We start from the raw sequence: 23,524 nt of genomic DNA, 5'->3' as shown, positions 1-23,524 counted from the left end.
CTTGACCCAAGGAGTGAGAGCACTAGAGTTTCATAATACCACTGTCTAGGGCAGTTGAGGATATCAGACAAGGCTTTCAAATGCATGCTAAGAAACACAGATCTCATTTAAAAAGCTACAAGTCATTTACAAAGGTGTCTTGTTTACTCATCTAGTGCCAGAAGGAAGTAAAAAAAAGTATATTCAAAATGAATGAAACTCATTGCAAACACTCTGCAAAAAATGAAAAAGTTACAGTTCATGGCCACTTCTAAGTATTTAATCTGAACACCAGATGTTAGGAACAAGGAGGAGCTGTGGTTCTCCCCACTTCATTCCCTACCCTTGAACTTTTCAGAAGCATCTGACTGACCACTGTTTGAAGCTGAACTGATCTTCTATAGATTTTACATTCTTCATTCTAGTTCTTTGGCAGCTTCATGTTACAAATCAAGATGCCAACTCTGTCCTCATATCTATTCTGACTATACCATTATCCAACAAACAATATTACCTGCAGGGTTTCATTCACTTGCTCATCTAACAAAGTGACATATACTATCTGCGATCAACAATGCTTTTCTGCATTCGACATCAGGCAGTCTCTTTCGAAAAGAATAAATAGACACAAAAATGACGTCAGGAAGAGCAATATTCAAAAGGCAGTGGGAGGACATTTCAGTCTCCTAGGAGTCTTTATCACTGACCTTAATGTAACTTTTGTGCAGCAATGAAACTCCAAAGGAGATTAGGGAGATAGGCTGCTGAGTTACAGTTCACTAGGAGGTTCTAGTAGATCACCAGAGGTTTGAATCAGTATAATGGTTTATTATTGCATCACAGATGTTAATTGGTTTTTCTAGTGCCAGGATGTTTGTGTTGCCAGCAACAGATTTTTTTTTTAATGTTCAGTGTTATCAATGTACTTTTCATTGTTGGTACTTTCTGCATCTAATTTCCTTTTAACCTTACTGTTCAGAGGTGAATCCCTAACCGTGTGTGTGTGTATTGTGTGCTTTCAAGTTGTTTTCAATCTATGGCAACCCTAAGGTGAACCCAATGCCCAATAGCTCATCAAATTTGCTAAATTGGGACTGCACAAGCTGTTGACCCACCAATCCATGTACAATTTCACTTGATACATGTGCAATAAGGCAGCCCACTAGAAAAAAGGACTTGGGAAAGATAATCTTTCAGGATCCTTTTGCTTAGTCTTAGCTGTAATAGAACCATTGAATCAATTGATAAATGGTGACTCAACACACAGGTTAATCTCAGAGATCCAATGGCTGTATTCTAGCTAGGATCAACAATAGGATTTAGGCTCGTGACTTCAAGCACCTAGCAGACCATATTCCATCTCTAGTGGCCTTTATCTGGTCTAATATATCCTAAATTGTCCATAGTGCAAATTAAGGGAATATGTGCAAGGTTTCTATGCATACTTTTTTTTAAAAAGGCTGGTTTTTGCAATGTGCTCAGAAAGGCTAGAGAGCTACACCGACACAGCAATGGGTAAGGAATTTAAAATGCAGATTAATAATCTGAAACAGAGTATGGGATATAAGAATGACCTTTGCGTGTTATGATGCTTCCTTTGAATGTTGCAATTTTATCTTCCGTACCTTCACAAGTATGATTGTTTAACATATAGAGTGTTGAAAGCTTTGGCATACATAAGCTATTTTACTAATTTACAAATGTATGCCCAGCATATTAGGATATCTGCTTACATTATTAGAGTACAAGAATAGGAGAAGGTGATTGCTTTTGTTTCCTGGAAATTGACTACCCATAGGAGTCTGGTAGGGTACTGTAGGAAACAAAATGCTGCACTAAATGGGCCTTTGCCATGAATCAGCAGGATTTTCCCAGGGTTATTAAGAGAGTTTACAAAAATGTAAACCAATGAACCATCAAGCCGATCAATAAAATCACAATATAACAAATAAGAATCTTTTACTTTGTATCAATAAGAATGGGGGGGGGGTAGGGGGAGAGAGTGTTTGTGTGTGTTTGGATGAAAGAGAAATCCCCTGAAATAATAATTTCATAGATTAATGGCAAATGAGTTTTTAAGATTACCTTTAACTGTACTGTAAAGGATAAGAAGGTTTTTTATAAGGTTGTACATAATTGATAAGATACCTACATTATAAGATTTATGCCATGCATAGCAACTTTCTGAATAAGTATTCTGGATACTAAGCCTCTGTTCAATAAGGCTGTTGTACAGTTTTCCCAGCATGTAGATATGGGTAAAACTATAGGATTTTAACTTTATTTGCATTTCCCTTGTAACCTTGATATCTACTTTCCTTGGCTGATACCACATTCCCACTATCATAAGTAGATACATGAGGACAAACAGACCTACAGAACACTGAGTGCATTGTTTTAAATGTTAAATAGGAGAGGGCATCAGTGCTTCTATTATATTTTAAAATGGCCATCTATGGCTTTTAACTAGATTCATTCTGTGGTACTTGAGAAGAAGGCATTTAATTCCTCTACTTGAACCGTTTACCCAGTCTTTCATATGTCTCCCTGAACAGTACCTAATGTTCCTGCTGTGGACACAGCACATCATTGTACTTGTGAGCTTGCAGCAGTATGCCATCTACCTTCTCTTAGGTATTGTTGTTTTTTGTTGAACATGCTGAAGATGAATCAACAGAGTAATGCAGCAGCTAAAAAAAGCCAAAGCAATAGTAGGCTGCATCAATAGGTCTAAAGTGTCTAGATTGAGGGAATACTGTTTTGGTCAGACCCTACCTCGAGTATTATATCCAGTTATGGGCACCACAGTTCAAGAAGGATGTGGACAAGCTGGAGTTTTTCCAGAGGAGGGTGACCAAAATGATAAAGGATCTGGAAGCCATGCCCTGTAAGGATTGGCTTAAGGAGCTGGGCATGTTTAGCCTGGTTAAGAGGTGGCATGATAGCCATATTTGAATATTTGGAGGGATGTCTTATTGAGGATAGAGAAAGCTTGTTTTCTGCTGCTCTACAGACTTGTACATGGAGCAGAGGATTCAAACTACAAGAAAAGAGATCCCACCTAAACATTAGGAAGAACTTTCTGATGGCAAGGCCTGTTTGACAGTGGAATATGCTGCCTCAGAGTGTGATGGAGTCTCCTATTTTCAAACAGAAACTGGATGGTCATCCATTGGGGATATCTGATTGTGTATTTCTGCATGGTAGGAGGTGGGACTGAATAGCACTGGTGGTCTCTTCCATGATACACCATGATTCTATGATTCCTCTTTATTTGCCTTATACTATGGCAAATGGAGCACTTCTCTTTGCTCCTGCTAAGAAAACCTACTGTCTTGCTTTCTACCTTGTGAATTATTCATGAAAAAGTGGCTTGCTAAAGATGTTCACCTCAAGAAAAAAAAGCAGACTGAAAACAAATAGACAAAGAACTTAAACAGTCCAGTTGGGAAAGCCTGTATCAGATATTTAAGATATTTCTGTTCATCTGGGTTCAATTTGGATGTTATGGACTGCCCTGGCCATGGGCCTGATTTAGAGGCACAGTCAGAGGATTCAGACTGAAGACATGGAGGAGGCTGAGACAGGGGCAGATCTGGGGCTGCCTGGATCAGCAGTTCCAGAGCAGGCTCAGGACACTGCTGAGGGAGAAACAGACTCTGTGGGTTCTAGGCAGCAGGTGCTAGGACCTGTGCAGAGAAGACAGGCCAAGGAGCCCTGGTGGTGCAGTGGTTAAATGCCTGTACTGCAGCCACTCACTCAAAACCACAAGGTTGCGAGTTCAAGACCAGCAAAAGGGCTCAAGCTTGACTCAGGCTTGCATCCTTCTGACGTTGCTAAAATTAGCTTACAGTTGTAAACCACTTAGACACTGCTTAGGCGGTATGAAGTGGTATATAAATGAAGCCTGTTTGTCTGTTTGTTTTTTCAGGACCTCTTCAAGGCTAAAAGCCAAGAGGAGAGCTAATAGGCTTCAGCTGAGAGAAGCACAGGCCCTTTAAAAGACCTCCAGCTGCAGAGGTTCTTTGTGGCCAACAACCAGTCTTGCAGACTTTAAGTTTCTGTATTCCTTGCTCTTGCATTCAAGTTATCTGATCTCTGGACTTGCCTTGTGACTGCGCTCTTGCCTCTGCCCTTTCCTGTGATTGACTGACTAGTATTGTGTGATCCTTGGACTGACTTTGGACTACTCCTTTGCCTATTCCCTGTTGTGCTGCCTTCAGTAGAGGTGAGCAGGACATTAAGGAGCTGTTCTCAGTTGCTACATAGGTTTTAGCTGCCACACTATTGTTCAGATGACACCAGTGTGGAGTAGTGGTTTGAGTCTTGGACTATAACTCTGAACTTGTTGTTGTTGTTGTGTGCTTTCAAGTCATTTCTGACTTATGGTGACACTAAGGCAACCCTAACATGGGATTTTCTTGGCAGGATTTTTTCAGAGAGGTTTGCCATTGCTTTCCCCTGAGTCTGAGAGGGTATAACTTGCCCAGGGTCACCCAGTGGGTGAATAAATCTTGCCAAGAAACATGCATGCACATTTTGCTGAGGGGGCAATTCTATAGCCTTTTACCTGGAGTAAGACTTACTGAACCCAATGTGAGCAGGCTTACTTTTGAGGAGACATACATAGAGTTGACCTATACAAATACATAACAATATCAGAAATATTCTGAAAGATGTCCTCCAGTTACACCAATGGCTATGCTAGTTGGGCCCTAGGCCCATGGGGGAGGGATTACTCAATTAAAAATAACCCCTTTGTGATAACTCCCAATTCCATCAAAGAACTACAGAAGGGCACCAAATACCTTCAAGAAATGGACCAAGTTGGGATTCCCCATGCCCAACATTTGTAACAATTATCAGCATTAAAGAAAAGAAAGAACCATTGTCTTCTCAGGGGAGTCATCTGAGAACATCAGCACTTTATTCACTGTTTAGAGACATTTGAGCCAAAACATCAGTGTCTCCAATATTAGCAAAACACATTTAAAATCTGATTTTAGAGCACCTGTTCTTATGCTAAGGGGTACTGTGCTCCCTGGGGAACAAAACAACCCAAAATGTTCTATTTAGCTTCCAAAAACAAACAAAAAATGGCTCTATTTTTCTTCTAGAGCAGTGATTCCCAAAGTGGGCAGTATGCCCTCCTCAAAGGGGCAATGGAAAGGTCCAAGCGAAAAAGGGGGCAGGGGAGATGGAGGAGCAGGGAGGCCTTAAGTCAAAGTATTAGTGTACAAGAAAGACAAGGGAAACCAGGGGCCTTAAGGGCCATGAGGAGGGTGGGAGCTCCATGATAAATCTTTTCAGAATCCCTTCAAGTCACTGCACAGCCTTGCAGATCACTGGTGTGGTGGTGTCTTCCACTATTCACCTCCCCACACAAGTTCACTCTTTCAGCTGCATCTTTGGTTAGCAGCAGCGGTTGGGAAATTCTAGTACGGCTTGAGTGGATGGCTTTGCTTCTAGGGCTATGAGCAGCCCTTTTTTTGGGACAGACTGACTGACTGCCTGGAGCAAAGAGTTAGAGCACATGGTGAGGGAGAATGAGTGGCAAAAAGGAGCGGCTTTCAAATATGGGCCCTGCTTAAGTTCTGTCAGCTTTGCCAGGATTTCGGTGACAGATTGGAGCTGGGCTGCTGTTCAGTGGCATCCCTGCCCCTGTGAGGGGCAGGGCCTGTGAGCAGGGGCTGGGGCTCCAGATGGGGCAGGGCTTTCTGAGAGCATCTGTGCCTTTGCCCCCTCTCTGCTGCTGCTGCTGTCATAGGATGCTCTTTTCTAGAGAACAATGACATTGGAACAATGAGGTCCAGAGGGACAGACTGACTGACAGCAAGGTCCAGAGGGACAGACCAACTGACAGAGAGGTGCACAACCAGCCTTCTCCTTCACACCTTCCTTTGTTGATGTGGCACCACAACAGTGAGGTGTGGAGGTCATACTGCCATGGCACCACAACAGTGAGGTCTGAAGATCATGTTGCTGCAGCTCCACAAAAGCAAGGTCCAGATGGCCATTCAGGTCAAGAGGAGGTGATTGACAGCGTGGTCTGGAGGACCATGCTGTTGTGGCACTGCAACAGTGAGGTCTGGTTAGGCAGGCTGACATTGAGGTCTGGAGGGGGTGACTGACAGCAAGGTCTAGAGGTTGTGAAGCTGCAGTGCTGCTTTCCTTCTAAGGGAGCAGCAGTATAACAGCAAAGGAGAGGGCTGGGCATGGCTGTCCAGACCTCATTGTTGTGGCACCATGGCAGTGTGGCCTTCCTGACCTCACTGTTAATCTGTCTGTCCCTCTGGACATCTTTCACTGTCACAGACCCATTCCCCTCAGGAGGAAAGGGGCTTCATGCCACCAAGTTGCACAGGGCTGTGCCTGGCCCTCTCCTTCACTCCCACAGTGCCATTCCCCTCGGTTGGAAAGCTGCTCCTAGGGTAAATGGAGCAGTGACTAAAATTTGTAGTTTTGAATTTGCAATAGACCTAATATCCAGAGATAGGGTTGTCACCAAAGAAAAAAGGGGGAAATTGCCCAAAAAGGTTTGGGGACCACTGTTCTAGAGGATTATTATTGCTTTTCCATACAGGAGTGAAAAGTTCCATGCTAAAGAAAGTATCACCACTTTAACACATCGATAGCTGGCTTCCTAAGGGTCTAGCTTTACTTTCTCTCTAGAACCATGCTAGACTTTTAGTTGTCTTAAAGAAATGTATAAAGATGATGATGATAATAATAATATATTTATTTATATCCCGCCTCTCCCTTCTGGGATCTAGGTGGGTAACAACAGTCCAATAAAACATATATATAGGCAATAATAAAATTTCCCTGATCTTTTTAACTTTCCCTCCTTCTGCTGAAATTACACATAAACATCAAGATACAATACAATATCCCCAGTATAGTGTACTTAATTACAAATTTTGTAACTAAGGATTGACACAGGTTGAATTATTCCAAGAGACTATCAGGATAGGCGGTGAAAGTGTAATGGATCCATTTGGTTAATTCAGATGGTGGTTAGTCTGGAAAGGTCCGCTGGAAGAGATCTGTCTTTATCGCCTTCTTAAACGCTTCCAAAGATGTAATATGGTAGATCTCTTCTGGCAGGTCATTTCATATTTTATGAGCGGCAGCTGAGAAGGTCCTCTGGGAGGTCGCCATCAGCCTGGTTTTCTTTGGCTGGAGTAGGTTCCTTCCAAAGGACCTGAGTGCACAGGAAGGATTGTATGGGAGGAGGCGTTCCCTCAAGTATGCTGGACCCAAGCCATGTAGGGCTTTATGGGTAATAACCAACACCTTGTACTGAGCCCAGAAGCTAATAGGCAGCCAATGAAGAGATTTCAACATAGGTGTAATAGGGTCAAATTTAGCTTTACCTATGACCAACCTGGCTACCATATTCTGAATCAGTTGCAGCTTCCAAATGTGGCACAAGGGTTGCCACATGTAGAGCGCATTACAGAAATCAAGACGAGAGGTTACCAGTGAATGTACAATCGTTTCTAGGTCCCTCTGCTCCAGGTAGGGTCACAGCTGGCATATCAGCCAAAGCTGATAACAGGCACTCCTAGTTGTCACATCAACCTGGGGAAACAGTTGAAGCGACAAATCCAGAAGTACCCCCAAGGTGCAGACACAGTCCTTTAGGGGAAGTGTGACCCCGTCCAGGACTGGTGAACAAATCTCCATACCCAGTACAGGGTTTCCTATAGCAAGTGCCCCCATTTTATATGGATTCAACTTAAGTCTATTTTCCCTTCTCCAATCTATTACTGACCTCAGACAGTCATTCAGAGGGGAGATGTCTTCCTTGGTCACTGAAGCAGTCGGAGACATAGGCCTGTTACAGACTGCCAAAATAAAGCTGCTTCAGGTCTCTTTGGAGGTATGCTGTTTAAATGATGCATGCATCCTAAGAATCCGGAAGCTGCACCAAAGCTGCACTCCAGTGCTTAGGAATGGAGTGTGGCTTTGGTGTGACCTCCGGACTCTTAGGACCCATGCATAATTTAAACAGCATACCTCCAAAGAGACCCAAAGCAGCTTTATTTTGGCAGTCTGTAACAGGCCCTCGAGAAACAAATTTGGGTGTCATCAGCATATTGATAACACCCCGCCCCATGTCTCTGGATGATCTCACCCAGCGGCTTCATGTAAATGTTAAACAGCATTGGTGACAGAATTGCGCCCTGACGGGCGCCTGACTTAAGCTCCCTCTTGGATGAATAACTGTCCCCCAGCAACACCATCTGGAATCTGACTGAGAGGTTGGACTGGAACCACTGCAATGCAGAGCCGCCGATTCCTAACTTTCTCAGGTGTTCCAGGAGGATACCATGGTCGATCGTATCGAAGGCCAGTGAGAGGTCCAAGAGCACCAACAGGGTCACACTTCCCCTGTCGATGCCCAGACGGAGATCATCGACCAAGGCAACCAAGGCAATCTCCATTCCATATCCTGACCTGAAGCCAGTTTGAAATGGATCAAGATAATCAGCTTCATCTAAGACTGCTTGGTATTGGTTTGCAACTGCCCTCTCGATCACTTTGCCCAAAAACGGAAGAAGAGAAACTGGCCGGTAGTTGGATCTCTCCAGGGGATCAAGGGAAGGGTTCTTGAGTAAAGGTTTAACCACAGCCAGTTTTAAGCTGGCTGGAAAATATCCTTCCTTGAAGGAGGCATTAATTATTGATCTTAATAAACTCAAAGTTGCCTAAACTCAGTGTAGTGCGTCTTCACAGGGGCAATAAGCAATGGTCCTATTTTACTGTTGATAAGCATAATACAGTCTTCAGAACATTTTGGCCACTCCTGAAACTTTATACAGCCTTGCTCATACAGCAACCCTTGTTACTAGAATTGAGCATTTTTGTGTATGTCTTCACAGAAGTAAATCCTCGTGAGTTTAATAAAGTATACTCCTGAGTATAAGATTGCACTCTTTACTGTGATGATAGGAGAAAAAATATTTTCAGACAATACATGACAGCACATATATTTCTAGAGTTTCTCAATTTGAACACCTTCTATTTTCTACTTGTCTGTTCCCTCTAGCCTCATTAAAAAGATCAGGGATAAGTATGAAGTCTTAATACAGATTAACTGGAATTGTGACTCAGTAGAAAATGTCTCTTTCATGTCCCTAATAATCTCAACAAGAAAAGTTACCTGAAGCTAGGAAGCAAATGTTACTTGGACTCCTTACCCTACTTTTGATGCCTCTGTCATTGTGTCTTGCTGCTGCCACCATTCTGTCCCACAGATTAGGTATATAGGAATTCTGTAGTTGAATTAAGTTGTATAGCAGCTTTCCTTCAAAAACTTTCTCGTTATTCCCTTCCCGCTATTGTTTCCATAATTTACCAATGAAGTCTGACATTTATATTTGGTTTAAGCAATATCCAAAATACAAAAACAAAACATAACAGGCACACTTGTAATATAACGCCTGAAAATAATTTCTTCAAGAAAGGTTGGACTTTACTCTCATTTCCACCATTTACTGGCAAAGGCCATCTGCCATGGTTTGAGCAGAAGTATTGAAAACAAATTGCATGTCTTGATTGGTTCTGACATTACCATCAGATCTTGAGAACCACCAAATACCTTCAAGAAATGGATATACTGCTCCTCGCGCCCCCCCCCCCCCCCCAGCATTTTTAGCTATTATCAGTATTTATTAGAACAGCAAATGTCAAAACACTGGTCAATAATGTACTATTTCACCAGCTGTGCCTGCTAATATAGTATTAGTTTCTAACTTTCTGCTCATTTTCACCAGTTAAACTGGACCTTTTTCATCCTCCAAACTAAGCAATTGAGCTTTGAAAATCTTAAGACATGATCAATGGCTCTGGAAAAATTCCAAGTTAATTAATTTTGAAAGAAAGGTCAATATTTCTAGTCTGAACTTATAAATATTTACTTGAGGAACAGACCCACTAACTTCAAAGGCTACTCCCAAGTAAATATGCATATGGCTGTAGCTTTAGAAGTTCTTGAATCTTACTAGCAAGGATAAAAGATGCTCTTAGCACAATCCTATGCATGCCTATTCAGAAGTAAGCACAATGGAGTTAAGGAGGCTTATTCCTAGGAAAGTGGGTATAAGATTGAGTCCATTATTAACTTAGTATTGCATTAACGGTGGTTGTTGTTGTTGTTGCAGCAGCTGTTGTAGTTGAAGCTGTATAGAAAAGCAAAAGAGTAGTTGAATAAACCTTCATTCTTATTTTTTATCCACAAAACTTCAAATGGCTGTTACTTATATTCCCCCCTGCCATCCTGTGGTATGTTATGATTAAGCATCAATCATTAATCATCCAACCTTTATTAAACAGCTTTTGCTATAGGTATAAAACCATAACAGCTAAAATCAGAAAAAGGGAGTTGTAGTCAAGAAATATTAAATATAAGAAGATTGTATGGTATATACCCATCAGTGTTTGCCCTACCATTAGGCGGAGGGAGAGCTGCTGGAGGTCAGTCAGAAGAAATGAAACATCAGTTGTGGGATTACAGTTTTTCAGTTTTTCAAAAAAGCACCCAAACCGATGTTTTGTGAATGTGCACATTTAGATTATTAATGTATCTGATGTAATTAATTAAGGAGCCATATGCTTTCCTTTTGTTGCTGTTAACTGCTCTTGAGTTGAGCCCAGTTTATGGCAACCCTGTGGAAGAGACTTTTCCTAGCTCCCCCATACTCCACAGTTTTGCTTAGGTCCTGCAAATCCATGCCTGTGCCCTCTCTGTTTGGGCCTATCCATCTGGTGTGTGGTCTTTCTCTCTTTCTACATCCCTCTACCTTTCCTAGCATTATTGCTAGCATGTATTAGTTAGCACTAAAGTTGATTCTGTCTGTGTGCATTGTAGCAGTTCAACTGGAATATCATCTATTCCTTGTGAATTATTTTTCCCAATTTCTCTTAGTGTGGCTTCCACCTGGCTTTTCAGAATTTGGGGTTCATCTTCATATGGTTCTTCGTTCCAAATGTCATTCATTTTTTCATCTCTTTCATATAATTCTTCTGTGTATTGCATCCAACATCTTTTTATGCTTTCCTGCTTCAAAGTAAATACTTGGAAAACTGCCATATAAGTAGCTTAGGTTTGTAGGTGTCTAATCCTATTAGTATCTGTTGTGCTGTTGGTTCTTAATGTAATTCACTATTGGAATTGGAGTTGTGGAAACTTTGCACAGGTCCAAAGCACACCACAGAAATAATACAGTTTGAGACTGCTTTAACTGCCCTGGCAGTGCTAGGGAATTCTGGGAACTGTAGTTTTGTGAGACATTTAGTTCTGATGCTACAATAAACTACAATTCCCAGGATTCCCTAGCACTGAGCCAGGACAGTTAAAACAGTCTCAAACTGGATTATTTCAGCTGTGTGTTTTGGACCATGCTTAACCACATACATATTTGTCTGTTAAACATACTTCTGATGTAAGGTGTATGTGTTTTCACTCATGCATCACAGCTGAATGCTGAACACAAATCCTTTCCCTTCAGATCTAGGAGAGGTTCTTTTCCCATACTGCTACATACAGATGAGTATATTTTGTGTAGTGATGGAATATTACAGGCTGTAAAACAAGACTGAAGAATTTTTTCTTCGTGAGTAAAGCCAACAGTGCTTTGTGACACCTGGTAGACCCAGGAATGTATTGTGGCGTAGTGATCTGTGGTCTGGAATTTGCATTAGGAGAAAACAAAGGAGAAGATCTCTTGCTGGAGAATAGAATTTAAGGGTAAATAGGCAGGTGGTATTACAGTAAGCATGGCATGACAGCTGGGAAGTGACAGCTGATAGGAAAGGGAAGACAGAGAGGAAATGGAAGGCAAAGGGGTTTAGCTGGGTGGGAGTGGGTTTAGGAGATTACTAGTTCAAATCACATTCATCCCAGATTTCCGTTTACAGTGAATTCATTTGCATTGTTCCTCATAGAAATCCCTTGTATATGGTTAATCCTAGGTAACTGTCAGTAAAGTCCACACTTAAGGGCTGTGCAGAACTACGCTGATACCTCCCTACTGCTGTTAGCACAGCAGGATGTTTAGGTTTTAATAAAAAAGCAAAAGGGCACAATTGAGATTTTGTGAATCTCCTTAGCAGAGCCTTCTAAAGCAGAAGCATGGAGAAAGCAAGAGCAGCTACCAGCCAACCCCACCTGGGTGTATTAGCACAGCCAAAGGAATCAAATATAGTCTTTCTTATAAAAGAACATAAAAATAGTTTTACTCAAAAATCTTGTGCATCGCCCATATGCACAGGCACAGCTTCTTGATGAAAATAAAAGGAAGTAGCAAGTCCACATATTACTACAGTAGAACTATTCAAAAGAAAGTATGCATGGTGAAGAAGATTTGCAGATTTGATTGTTTGAGGTTCTGATTATGTTCTTTCTTGGAATTCCTAAATCCTCCAGTGCAATTATGCTGGAAATTAATCACAGAATCATAGAAACGTAGAGTTGGAAGAGACTCCAAGGGCCATCCAGTTCAGCCCCCTGCCATGCAGGAACTCTCAATCAAAGAATCCCCGACAGATGGCCATCCAGCCTCTGTTTAAAGACTTCCAGGGAAAGATACTCCACCACTTTCTGAGGCAGTGTGCTCCACTGTCAAACAGCCCTTACTGTCAGGAATTTCCTCCTAATGTTGAGGTGGAATCTCTTTTCCTGTAGCTTGCATCCATTGTTCTGGGTCCTGTTCTCTGGAGCAGCAGAAAACAAGTTTGCTCCCTCCTCGATATGACATCCCTTCAAATATTTAAACAGGGCTATCATATCACCTCTTAACCTTCTCTTCGCCAGGCTAAACATCCTCAGCTCCCTAAGTCACTCCTCATAGGGCATGGTTTCAAGACCTTTCACCTTTGGATATGCTTCAGTTTGTCAACATCCTTTTTGAATTGTGGTGCCCAGAACTGGACACAGTATTCCAGGTGGGGCCTGATCAAAGCATAATACAGTGGCACTATTACTAATAATAGGGTTGTGCTGGAGAATGTAGAATGTCCTAGAGAAAACACTTCTCTAGGCATTTGTGGGTCCTCTAGCAGGATTCTATGATAAACTTCTGGCAGATGTTGACCATAGAGTTGCACTGGAGGACCTGGAGATTCCCAGAGAGGTGTTCTCTTATTTAAAATGAATAGTGTTTTTTTATTTGTGGTTTTTTCCATATTCACAGGGGTCCTCCACCTCTAACTCAATATACACCAAGCAAATACATGTAAGATACAACCTGTGGATTGATTTGAGAGAACATTCTTTTAATTTAGTCAGGGAAGATGTGTATAGAGATGATGACCAAATTTTCTATCCAAATTCATGTCTGGAATCAGTGCTCCAAGGTCAGCTTCCCATCTTGGTTTAGTAGAAGACCCCAGCCATACATCTCATTAGTTAACTCTTTTCTAATCTGATGCCAACCCCTGTAAATCTTTACAATATATCCATTTTCCAAAATAAATAAATAAATAAATAAATAATAGTATGTGAAACTTTCCCTGCACAAAGAAGTCTTGCAGTAAATTCAAATCCTTGATAAAGTATTATGTTTATTGTAACGTAGACCAAGATCCAAGGAGTTACTTTAAGGTCCCAGTACATGGGCATGTCCATTCTGATATGTGACTGTTCTCTTTGAACAGCAGATTACTGAGACCTCTCAAGCTGCTTTCCAATTGCTGCACACACAGGTTCAAAACACTTTACAGGAACAATCCAATTTGACACTGCTTTAACCGCCCTGTCTCAGTCCCAGGATCCTGGGAACTGTAATTTATTGTGGCCCCAGAGCTCTCTGACAGAGAAGGCTAAATTTCTCACAAAACTACTGTTCCCAGAAAACTCTAGCATTGATCCAGGGCAGATAAAGCAGTCTCAGACAGGATTATTTCTGCAGTGTGTTTTGCACCATAGTTTCAAAAAGTGTTTATCAGCCAATATGAAGAAGGGAGGTGCTGGTGGGTTTGGTGAGAAACAAAACCTAAAGCCGTCTTGGATATGCAAAACCTCTTGCTGTTCTCCTTTGACCCCACACTTATGTCAGTGTTTAAAAGTTGGCCTCAGTGATTTATTTATTTATTTATTTATTTATTTATTTATTTATTTATTTATTTATTGCCAGTGTTTTTGCACTCCTGAGCCAAAATGCTTCAAGGTGCTTTTGAAATGAAAGCCTGAAGTTTCAAGAAAGGCACTAGGAATAACCCTTGCAGGTATGGAAGCCCCATCCCCTTCTTGTCCTTTTACTTCTCCTATGATGCCAAGTGATATAGGATGACAATGCCACCATGATTCTACAATTTGGAATATGGGGATAACAGGGTGTACATAGAATCCATCGGATGAGCAGATGGACAAGAGACCACATAGACTGGAGAGGCTCAGATGTCTGAAGGATGGGAGTCACATCCCAGAGTCCCTGGGGGAAGATCTGAGTAGATGTGCCCTCTATGTTTCAGTTACATGGATCCTTCCACTCTGTAGAAATAATCCAGTTTAAGATCACTTTAACTGCCCTGGCTCAGTACTAGGTAATCCTGGGGATTGTAGTTTGTTGTGGCCCCAGAGCCCTCTGACAGAGAAGATTCAATATCTCACAAAACTACAGTTCCCAGAATTCCATAGCATTGAACCAAATTAATAATAATAATAATAATAATAATAATAATAATAATAATAATAATAATAATAATAATAATAGAACCAGGGCAGTTAGAGTGCTGTCAAACTGGATTTTTTCTGCAGGTTGTTTTGGACCTCTGATATTGCTCTGGCCTCCCTTTGAGGCAAACTAACATCTTCTCTTTTTCCGTGAACACAGAGTTTGTGTCCCCCCCCCCCCCCCAGTTACTCTTTTGTTGCCAATTTAGACAGCTCCCAGAAATCCATCACATAGGGTCAACCTGGATTCTTTGTGCAGTGTGGAGGCAGCCTAAAATGGCCCCCAAAGAACAACTAGGGAAAGAAAGAAAAAAACTCTGGGTTCATGGAAAGAGTGGGTCCTTTCACCAGAGCTCTTTCTCTCTCTCTCTCTCTGACCAACAAGGTGAAATGTGAACCCTCAAGGTGAACCCTCTGATAATGCTGCTATTCCACTTGAACTGCTTTGGCTGCCTGCTGTTGCATTCTGGGATTTGCAGTTTCAAGAGGGGGCCTTGAGAATTCTCAGTGAGTGAGCTCTTAGTGGTGCAGTGATTAAATGCCCGTTCTGCTGCCACTCACTCGCAAACCATAAGATTGCAAGTTCAATCCCACCCAGGGGCTCAGGCTCGACTTGGACCTGCATCCTTCGGAGGTGGTTCAAATGAGTAACCCAGCTTGTTGGGGGCAACTAGCTTACAGTTGTCAACCACTTAGGGAGAGTTTAGGCCATTGGTTCTCAACCTGTGGGCCATGTCCCCTTTGGAAGGGGGGGTGTCGAACGACCCATTCACTGGTCGCCTTAGACCAGTGCTTCCAAAACTTTGGTCCTCCTGACATTTCGGACTTCAATTCCCAGAATTCCTGTCTGTTGGCTCCACTAGATGGGGCTTATGGGAGTTGAAGTCCCCAAGACCTGGCAGACCAAAGTTTGGGAAACACTGTCTTAGACCATCAGAAAACATATACATGTCTGACCATCTCGGGAACTGAAACGAAAATAATTTTGTGGTTGGGGTAGGGTCACCTCAACATCAGGAGCTGTATTAAGGAAGGTTGAGAAACACTGGCTTAGGCAGGGTACATCAATGAAGCGCTGGTGGCACAGTGGTTAAATGCCTGTACTGCAGCCACTCACTCACAAACCACAAGGTTGCGAGTTCAATCCCAGCTAAGGGTACTCAAGCTCGAATCAGACTCCCATCCTTCCGAGCGTACCCAGCTTGTTGGGGGGCAATTAGCTTACACTTTGTAAACCGCTTAGACGCTGCTAGTTTGGTATGAAGCAGTATATAAATGAAGCTGTTTGTTTGTTTGAAGCTGCTGTTGCTATGAGGCCTCACAAGCCTCAGGAGGCAGCTGGGGTGGTCCAAGTGGAAGTGCAGTGCTCTTAGGAGGTTAGTGGGGCCAGTGTGGTTAGTGATTGAGTATTTATTCCGGAAACAAGCCCACTTGGGCTGCCAGGGCTCCTTGCTGTGGAATTCTGGGGGTTACACTTGGCACTTGTCTTTGGGAAGAGTGTTGGTGCAGCTCCTTTAAGAGCTGGAGAGAAGGGGGAGGGGGGATGAGCATGTGAGTGTGTCAAGGGGAGGGGGCAAGCACCTTGCCTTGTGCACCGCACGCATGCGCTCTGGGAGCTTTCCTCTCCTTTCCTTTCCTCTCCCTGGCAGAGCAGTGCCTCCCAGCCATGGAAGGAATGGAGTAGCCCTTGCAACTCTAGCCATCTGCCCTTTCCAGGAGGAGGATCCCCCTGTTCCTTGACTCGCTCTGTGTCGCTGCCCTCCTCCTCCAGCAGCAGCCATGGGCAACGAAGCCAGCCTGGAGGGAGGCGAGGGCTTGGCTGGAGGGGAGCTCGGTGGGGAGGCCCCCTCGGAAGGGCCTCGGCTACCCTCCGGAGAGGCACCAGACCTGAGCCAGCTGAGCGAGGCGGAGAGGAGGCAGATCGCGGCGGTGCTCTCCAGGGCCCAGGACCCCTCCCCAAGGCCGGTGAAAGGGGCAGGGAGTACAGACTGGGATGCAGGGAGGGAAGGAAAAGGGGGTGCATGAAGCTCCACTGGGCATCGCCCTCCCCCCTCCTTTTTAATCTCTTCGGATCCAGTTGAGGGGAGGCTGGGCAGGGCTGGATCTCTCTCTCAGCCCCCCTTCCATGCCAGGCAGCTTCCAGGTTGGAGCTAAAATGGAAGCTCGCCTTCCTTGCGCCATGCTGCTCCTGCTGCACACACACACACACACACACACACACATCCACATCTCATATATATCCTGCTGCTCCCCTCTGGCTTTGGAAAGACCCACTTGGATCCCCTGGCCAAAGAGGGTGGGAGAGGGTCTCCTTCATCTTGATCCCCCTGCCCCATACATACACACACACACACGGTGTGCGTGTGTGTGTTCAACCAAACCAGGAGAATTGCATTTGCTGCCACAAATCTATGGATGATGATGATGGGTGGGGAGGTAGCTGCATCCAGATCCCTGCCATTCTCTCCAGCCTCCCCTCTGTTCATCTGCATCCACACACTAATCCGGTTTGGCACCCCTTTTAACTGGGTATGGGATTCGTCTGCCATCGGAGAAACTATCATTCCCAGAATTCCATAGTCTCGAGCCATGGCATTTAAAGGGTGTGGATGCAGCCTTCAACCCCCCCCCCCTCCCAAATATTCCGAGGGAGATTCCTCACTCTTAAGACTCAGCCTAAGGTTGAGGAGGTTTTGCCCTGTCCAGGGTACTGAAACGGCTCGCTTTCCTGGCAGAGCATACTCTGCATTTGCCTCTGTCCAGGGTGCTGAAATGGCTCGCCCTCCTTGCAGAGCATACTGTATACTAGAGAGCAGCCATAGGGATTTCTTAGTCTTTTGGATTGGGAGGCTGGTCCAGAATATATAAGCATGTATACACACATACATATGTGTGTGTGTGTGTATAGGTATATATATGGGTATATTTGTTTTCTTGATCAAATCATACAGCTTTTCAAGGGCCCCAACAGTGCAGATTGTTCCCACTTATATTCTGACCTTACCCAAGCAAAATGCCAGTGAGACTGGTAGAATGCCGGTCGGTTTTTTGCACAAGAAAAAATGCTACAAGAAACGAATGCCCTCTCAATGGGGATGTAATTCTTCCCTCCTCCTCCCCAACTATATTTGAACCTCTAGTTCTTATTCTTCTTTTTCAATAATAATAATAATAATAATCCCGCAAGTTGATTTCTGATATTAGATTTCAGGGAGGGACAAGAGGGTGATGTAGAGCTTCCACACATGGTGTACATACATGTTCATTTTATTATTATTATTATTATTATTATTATTATTATTATTATTATTGGTGTCCCACTATTTTCTCTGCTTACATGGGCTTGGAGATTTTCTAGTGTATCAGTTTGTCTGGGGGACGGGGAAAAGACCTCAAATTGCCCCCATCCTCCTTTAGTGGTCCTGTTGTAGGTGTCCATTAGATAGGTTCTATAAAAAAATGGCATTTCTCCTGAATTTCAGAAATCCCTATCACTGGGTTTTAATGGTTTTATTTTCTGAAGCTCCTTCAAAAACATTCATAATGTTAAACATGTAAATTATTTTAGTCTGTGAAAAATGGATATGTTATGTGTGTGTGTGTGTGTGTGTGTGCTTTCAAGAAAAATCTAACTTCACCTTAGAGCACTAATATAGAATACAATGGTAGAATACAATAATAGAATCATATAATAGAGACCCCAAGGGCCATCTAGTCCAACCTCTTTCTGCCATGCAAGAAATCTCAATCAAAGCATTCCCAACACATGGCCATCCAGCCTTTGCTCAAAGACCTCTAAGGAAGGAGACTCCACTACACTCAGAGGGAGTGTGTTCCACAGTCGAACAGCCCTTACTGTCAGGATGCTCCTCCTAATGTTGAGGTGGAATCTCTTTTCCTGGAGCTTGCATCCATTGCTCCGTGTTCTAGTCTCTGGAGCAGCAGAAAACAAGCTTGCTCCCTCCTCAATATGACATCCCTTCAAATATTTAAACAGGGCTATCCTATCACCCCTTAACCTTCTCTTCTCTGGGCTAAACACCCCCAGCTCCCTAATAAACAAAGTGTTCCATTGAATATGGGCAGAAGTAATTCCCATTGAGTTCACTTTGCGCCTTGATAGAATTGCAGTCTTCAACATGAAATAGACTAAGGGGTGGAACAGAAGGACATCCAAGAGTGCTCAGAAGCCCCTCCTGGCCTGATTGCCCTCGGGCCATGGCTGCCCCTATCTGCCCATCTGTTTCGGGCCTAACTGTGAAGTTACTAGTCATCTGAATGAATCAGTTTTACTCTCTGTTGGTTTGTTTTGGATTAAGGAAAATTAGAAATTGAGAGCCAGCATGGTATAGTGGTTTGAGCATAGATTATGACTCAGGAGACCAGGGTTTGAAACTCTGCTCACTCATGGAAACCCACTGGGTGACCTTGGGCAAGTTACAGTCTCTCAGCCTGAGAGGAAGGGAAAGGCAAAGGCAAACCACCTCTGACCAATTTTCCCAGGAAAACCCTGTGACAGGTTCAATTTAGGATTACTATTACTTGAAGATGCACAACAATAACAATGTTAGAAACTACGAAAACAGATGAAACCGAAGTGAGAATGTCTACTTGCAGCTGACAAGCTGTGGATGCTGGATTAGGGTTAATACTAGAGTGTCTAGTTCAGAGATGAAAATTGTGCAGCCCTTCAGATGTTGTTGGATTGCAACTCCTAATAGCTATGTTCAGGGGTGTATATTGCTGGGAACTGAAATACAATAGTATATGGAATGCTGCACAGTTCCCATTCCTGGATTAGCCATAGCCAACAAGGTCTGAAATTGGGAATAACGGCATCTACATTTTAACCATTGGAGAGCAACAGTTTCCCCAGCCCTGCTGCAACGTAATATGAAATATCTATATACTGTCTCAAGTCTTGCAGGAGTCGATGATTGACTTAACACTGCTCTCGAAAGTGTAAAATGATGCCAAAATCATCATTGACTCATGGGAATATTTTCACGTATCTTACATTTCTGTCTGTTGTAGTGGATTACCTCTAGACCTATTTTGTTGTGATAGTTCATTGCTATCGTCAGCTTCAATTTATGGCACCTTTATGCATTAGAGACCTCAGAGATAACCCTTTAATGAACAGGCCTACTCTAGTCCTGCAGACTGAAAGCTGTGGCTTCCTTGAGTGAGTCTATCTATTTGTAGTGTAGTCTTTATCTTTTACTACTGTCTTTGACTTTGTTGAATATTATCATCTTTCATAATGAATCATATCATTTCATGGTATGTCCACAGTACAATAGCCTCAGTTTGGTCATTTTGGCTTTTTGGGCAGGTTCAGGTTTGATTTCCTCTAGGAAATAATTAACAGCTATTGATAGCTTCATGAATTTGTCTAATTTTTCTTTAAATCATCCAAGTTACAAACCATCACTATAACTGAAGGCATTGAAATCCATTGTTGAATAGTGTGCTGTCTGAAGAAGTTTGTTGTGTTGTTGTTAGCTGCTGTTGAGTTGGCTCCGACCCATAGCAACCCTGTGGATATGACACCTTCAAGATTCCCTGTCCTCCACTATTCTTCTCAGTCCCTGAAAACCAGTCTCTATGACCCTCCTGATCTAGCCCATCCATCTGGCATGTCTTCCCCTCTTTCTTCTACCCTCAATCTTTCCTAGTATTATTTTTTTTTTTCTAGTGATCTGTGCCTTTTCATGATGTGGCCAAAAGATGTGACAGCCTCAATTTGATCACCTCAGCTTCCAAGGAGAGTTCTGGTTTGATTTGTTCAAGGATCCATTTGTTTGATATTTTAGCTGTCCATAGTATCCTAAGCACTCTTTTCCAGCACCACATCTCAAATGTGCTGAGTTTCTTTCTATCTGCTTCGTCCACTTTCTAACTCTCACATCCATACATGTTGATGGGGAAAACAGTTGCCTGGATGATTCTGACTTTAGTGCTCAATTGTATATCTTTGCTCTTCAGGATCTTTTCTAGTTCTTTCACAGCTGCCCTACCCATTCCTAGTCTTCTTATTTCTTGACTGCTGTCTCCACTTTGGTCAATGTTTGATCCAAGATATGGGAATTCTTTGACTATTTCCATTTCCTCACTGTCCAGATTGAATTTATGTATTTATTCTGCAGTCATTATTTTTGCTTTCTTTATGTTCATTGTTAATCCTGCCTCTGGACTTTTATCTTTAACCTTCCTCAGTAACGTTCCAAGTGTGTAATGGCTTCTGCCAGTATTATTGTGTCATCTGCATATCTTAAATTGTTGATGTTCCTTCCCACTATCTTCACTCCTCCTTCTTCTGAGCCTGTGGACATTATTGCAAGGGCCCAGGGGAACGCAATTAGAGCAGAACAGAAGGGAGTGGGAAGGAAGCGAAATGGGGATATCATCCATTTTACTGCATGCTGGAATGCCGCTGATGCTACCGGAAGTCCCTTTTCCATTCCCCATCCATGCCAGAAAGGCCAATTTTCAGGAGCTGTTCTGAACAATTCCTGAAAATCGGCCTCTGGAGGACAGATGGGGAATGGAACGGGGATTTCTGGTGGTATCAGCAGCATTCCAGCATGCTGTAAAATGGATGATAGCCCCATTCTGCTCCCTTCCTGCCCCCTTCCGTTCCTCTCTAATTGCATTCCCTTGGGCCCGTGCTATAAAGTCCTAACTGCTTTTCTTATGATGTTTTTGAACAGATAGGGTGATAATATGCAGCCTTGCCTGAGCCCTTTACCAATTGGGAACCTCTCTGTTTCCTTGAATTCGGTTCTTACAGTGGCCTGTTGTCCTTGGTACAGATTTCTCATCAAGAGTGTCAAATGCAGTGGCACCCCCATGTCCTTGAGTGCATTCCATAGTTTTCCATGATCTATACAGTAAAATGCTTTGCTATAATCTATAAAGTAGACACTGGTTTCCCCCCTGAAATTCCCTGGTGCGCTCCATTAGCCACCTTATGTTTGTGATGTAGTCTCTTGTAGCTCTTTCTTTTCTCAATCCTGCCTGAACCTTTGGAATTTCTCTCTCCATGTATGGTTGGAGTCTATGCTGGAGAATTTTGAAGATTATTTTGCTTCCATATGAGATTAATGCTATGGTCCTATGGTTGCTGCATTCTTTTGTATCATTTTTCTTGTGCATTGGGATGTATATTGATAATTGATCTGTTGGCCACATCCTTGTTTTCCATAATTGTTGCCATAATTTAACTGCTTCTGCACTAGTGTTGCTTCTGAATTTTCCACTTCTGAATTTCCCACATCTTGAATTTCTCATCAGTTGGCTTCATTGGTGATCTCAAATTCTAGTTCTATGGAAAACCATCACATATATAATTATGTGAACATTTTTTTTTCCATTTCCCCTTGCTAAAATCTGTAGTTGGGATCCACACGTGTATATTACCATGCGACTTCATAATGATCACCCATTTATTATTCTTATGATGTCCTTTTTTGTTTCATTTAAGTTTTAAAAGTGTTGTAACCCTTAAAAAATGCATAGTTACAGATGAAGTGGCTTGTTACATTTAGGCAGGTACATTGAATTTTTGAATTTGTATGAATGCAAAAAAGGTCAAATGTGAGAGAAAAACTGTGTCACCTGTTTTGGATATTTGTTTGAAATACATTTGAATGTCCCTTCAATAAAATAATTTTCAGGATGTTTTACAACAGGAAAAAAACAACAATTGGATGTAAATAGCAATTGGGGCAAAACAACCCAACCCAGTCCAACAGTGATATAAAAGCCTATTAATTAATTGAATTTAAATTTAAAAGTGACCATACTAGCTTATCTCTAAAACTGGAAAAAACTGACATTTTGACATTTACGTGCCTTTTCTAGTGATAATAGAATAAGCAGGGCACTTTTGCCATTTTGTGAGAGGTTTTGTTATATTTTAGAACTATGCACATCTCTTTGATCTACTCTCTTTAGGCCAGTTTGGTCAACTTTTGTGTTGCTTTATGGCTGAATTATTTTGAGTAACTTTTTAAAGAAATGGTTTTCCAGTGTACTCAGCAAACCACTGTAACCAGGTTTGTACTTTTCTAGAGTCTTCAGGACCAGAGAAAATGAGAAGAAGATAATTATAGTCTTTTGGCAAGCAAACTGTGATGGCTGCCTTTTAAAACTCATGTCCCTTGATGTACACCTGGGTTAAGGAAACGGGAGATTGTTGCTAGGCAGCAGGTAGACACTTCTCAGCTGCTATATGCTTCATGTCAAATCAGACCTCAAGAGTAAAGATCTGAAGCCTGCAGAAATCTAGATATTCAGCAAAGTTTAGAATAAGTTGTGATTCAAAAGCTTTTCAAGGAGTCTTTCAAGGGCAGCCTATGAAGATAAAGCAGTTTAATCATATCTGTTTGAGACTGTAATCCCAAGTGTACTTGTTATGGAGTAAACCTTACTGCTCACAATGGTATTTCTGTGTAAAGATGTTTGGGATATCCCCTTCTGCAGGTATGTAAATGGTACTACTGTCTGATGTAATGGACTAGTCAGATCTCGTCCTACTATCATCAGTGTAACTTTATAGGGATACTGAATATCTTATGTTCCTAAGGATTAATGGGGAATGTTCTGGACTATGCTGGTTACAGAGCTATTTTGGAGCAATGGGTTTAGAATGTCCCAATGGAGTGGGAAAACCTCTGGCCTTTTCAGGGGCATATCTCATTATTTTTGGCTATGATCCCCCATGCTGAATCTGAAAGGTAAAGAACTCTGTGGCCTGATCCTCGTTTCAATGATATATATCAGTGATATATACACAACACAACACACACACACACACAGAGAGCCCTCCATATCCATGGATTCTACATCCATAGATGCAAA

The 23,524-nt window shown here is 42.4% G+C and overlaps 1 protein-coding gene across 1 annotated transcript in view; it reads left to right on the top strand.

Moving 5' to 3' along the window:
• Positions 1-16,308: 16,308 nt before the first annotated feature.
• Positions 16,309-23,524, top strand: part of PCLO (piccolo presynaptic cytomatrix protein) — a 288,390-nt gene continuing 281,174 nt past the window's right edge. The window contains exons 1-2 of the mRNA XM_089525010.1: positions 16,309-16,640; positions 22,382-22,415. Of these exons, the coding sequence (XP_089381136.1) occupies positions 16,439-16,640; positions 22,382-22,415 (236 nt within the window). The 5' untranslated portion in view covers positions 16,309-16,438. The remainder of the gene's footprint in view (positions 16,641-22,381; positions 22,416-23,524) is intronic.

The sequence above is a fragment of the Sceloporus occidentalis genome, unplaced genomic scaffold (assembly GCF_023333645.1).
Source record: "Sceloporus occidentalis isolate IW3139 unplaced genomic scaffold, rSceOcc1.0.p SCAF_5, whole genome shotgun sequence".
NCBI classification, from domain to species: Eukaryota; Metazoa; Chordata; class Lepidosauria; order Squamata; family Phrynosomatidae; genus Sceloporus; species Sceloporus occidentalis.
Note: the sequence above shows the minus strand (reverse complement) of the source record. Positions and strands in the feature narration are given on the sequence as shown.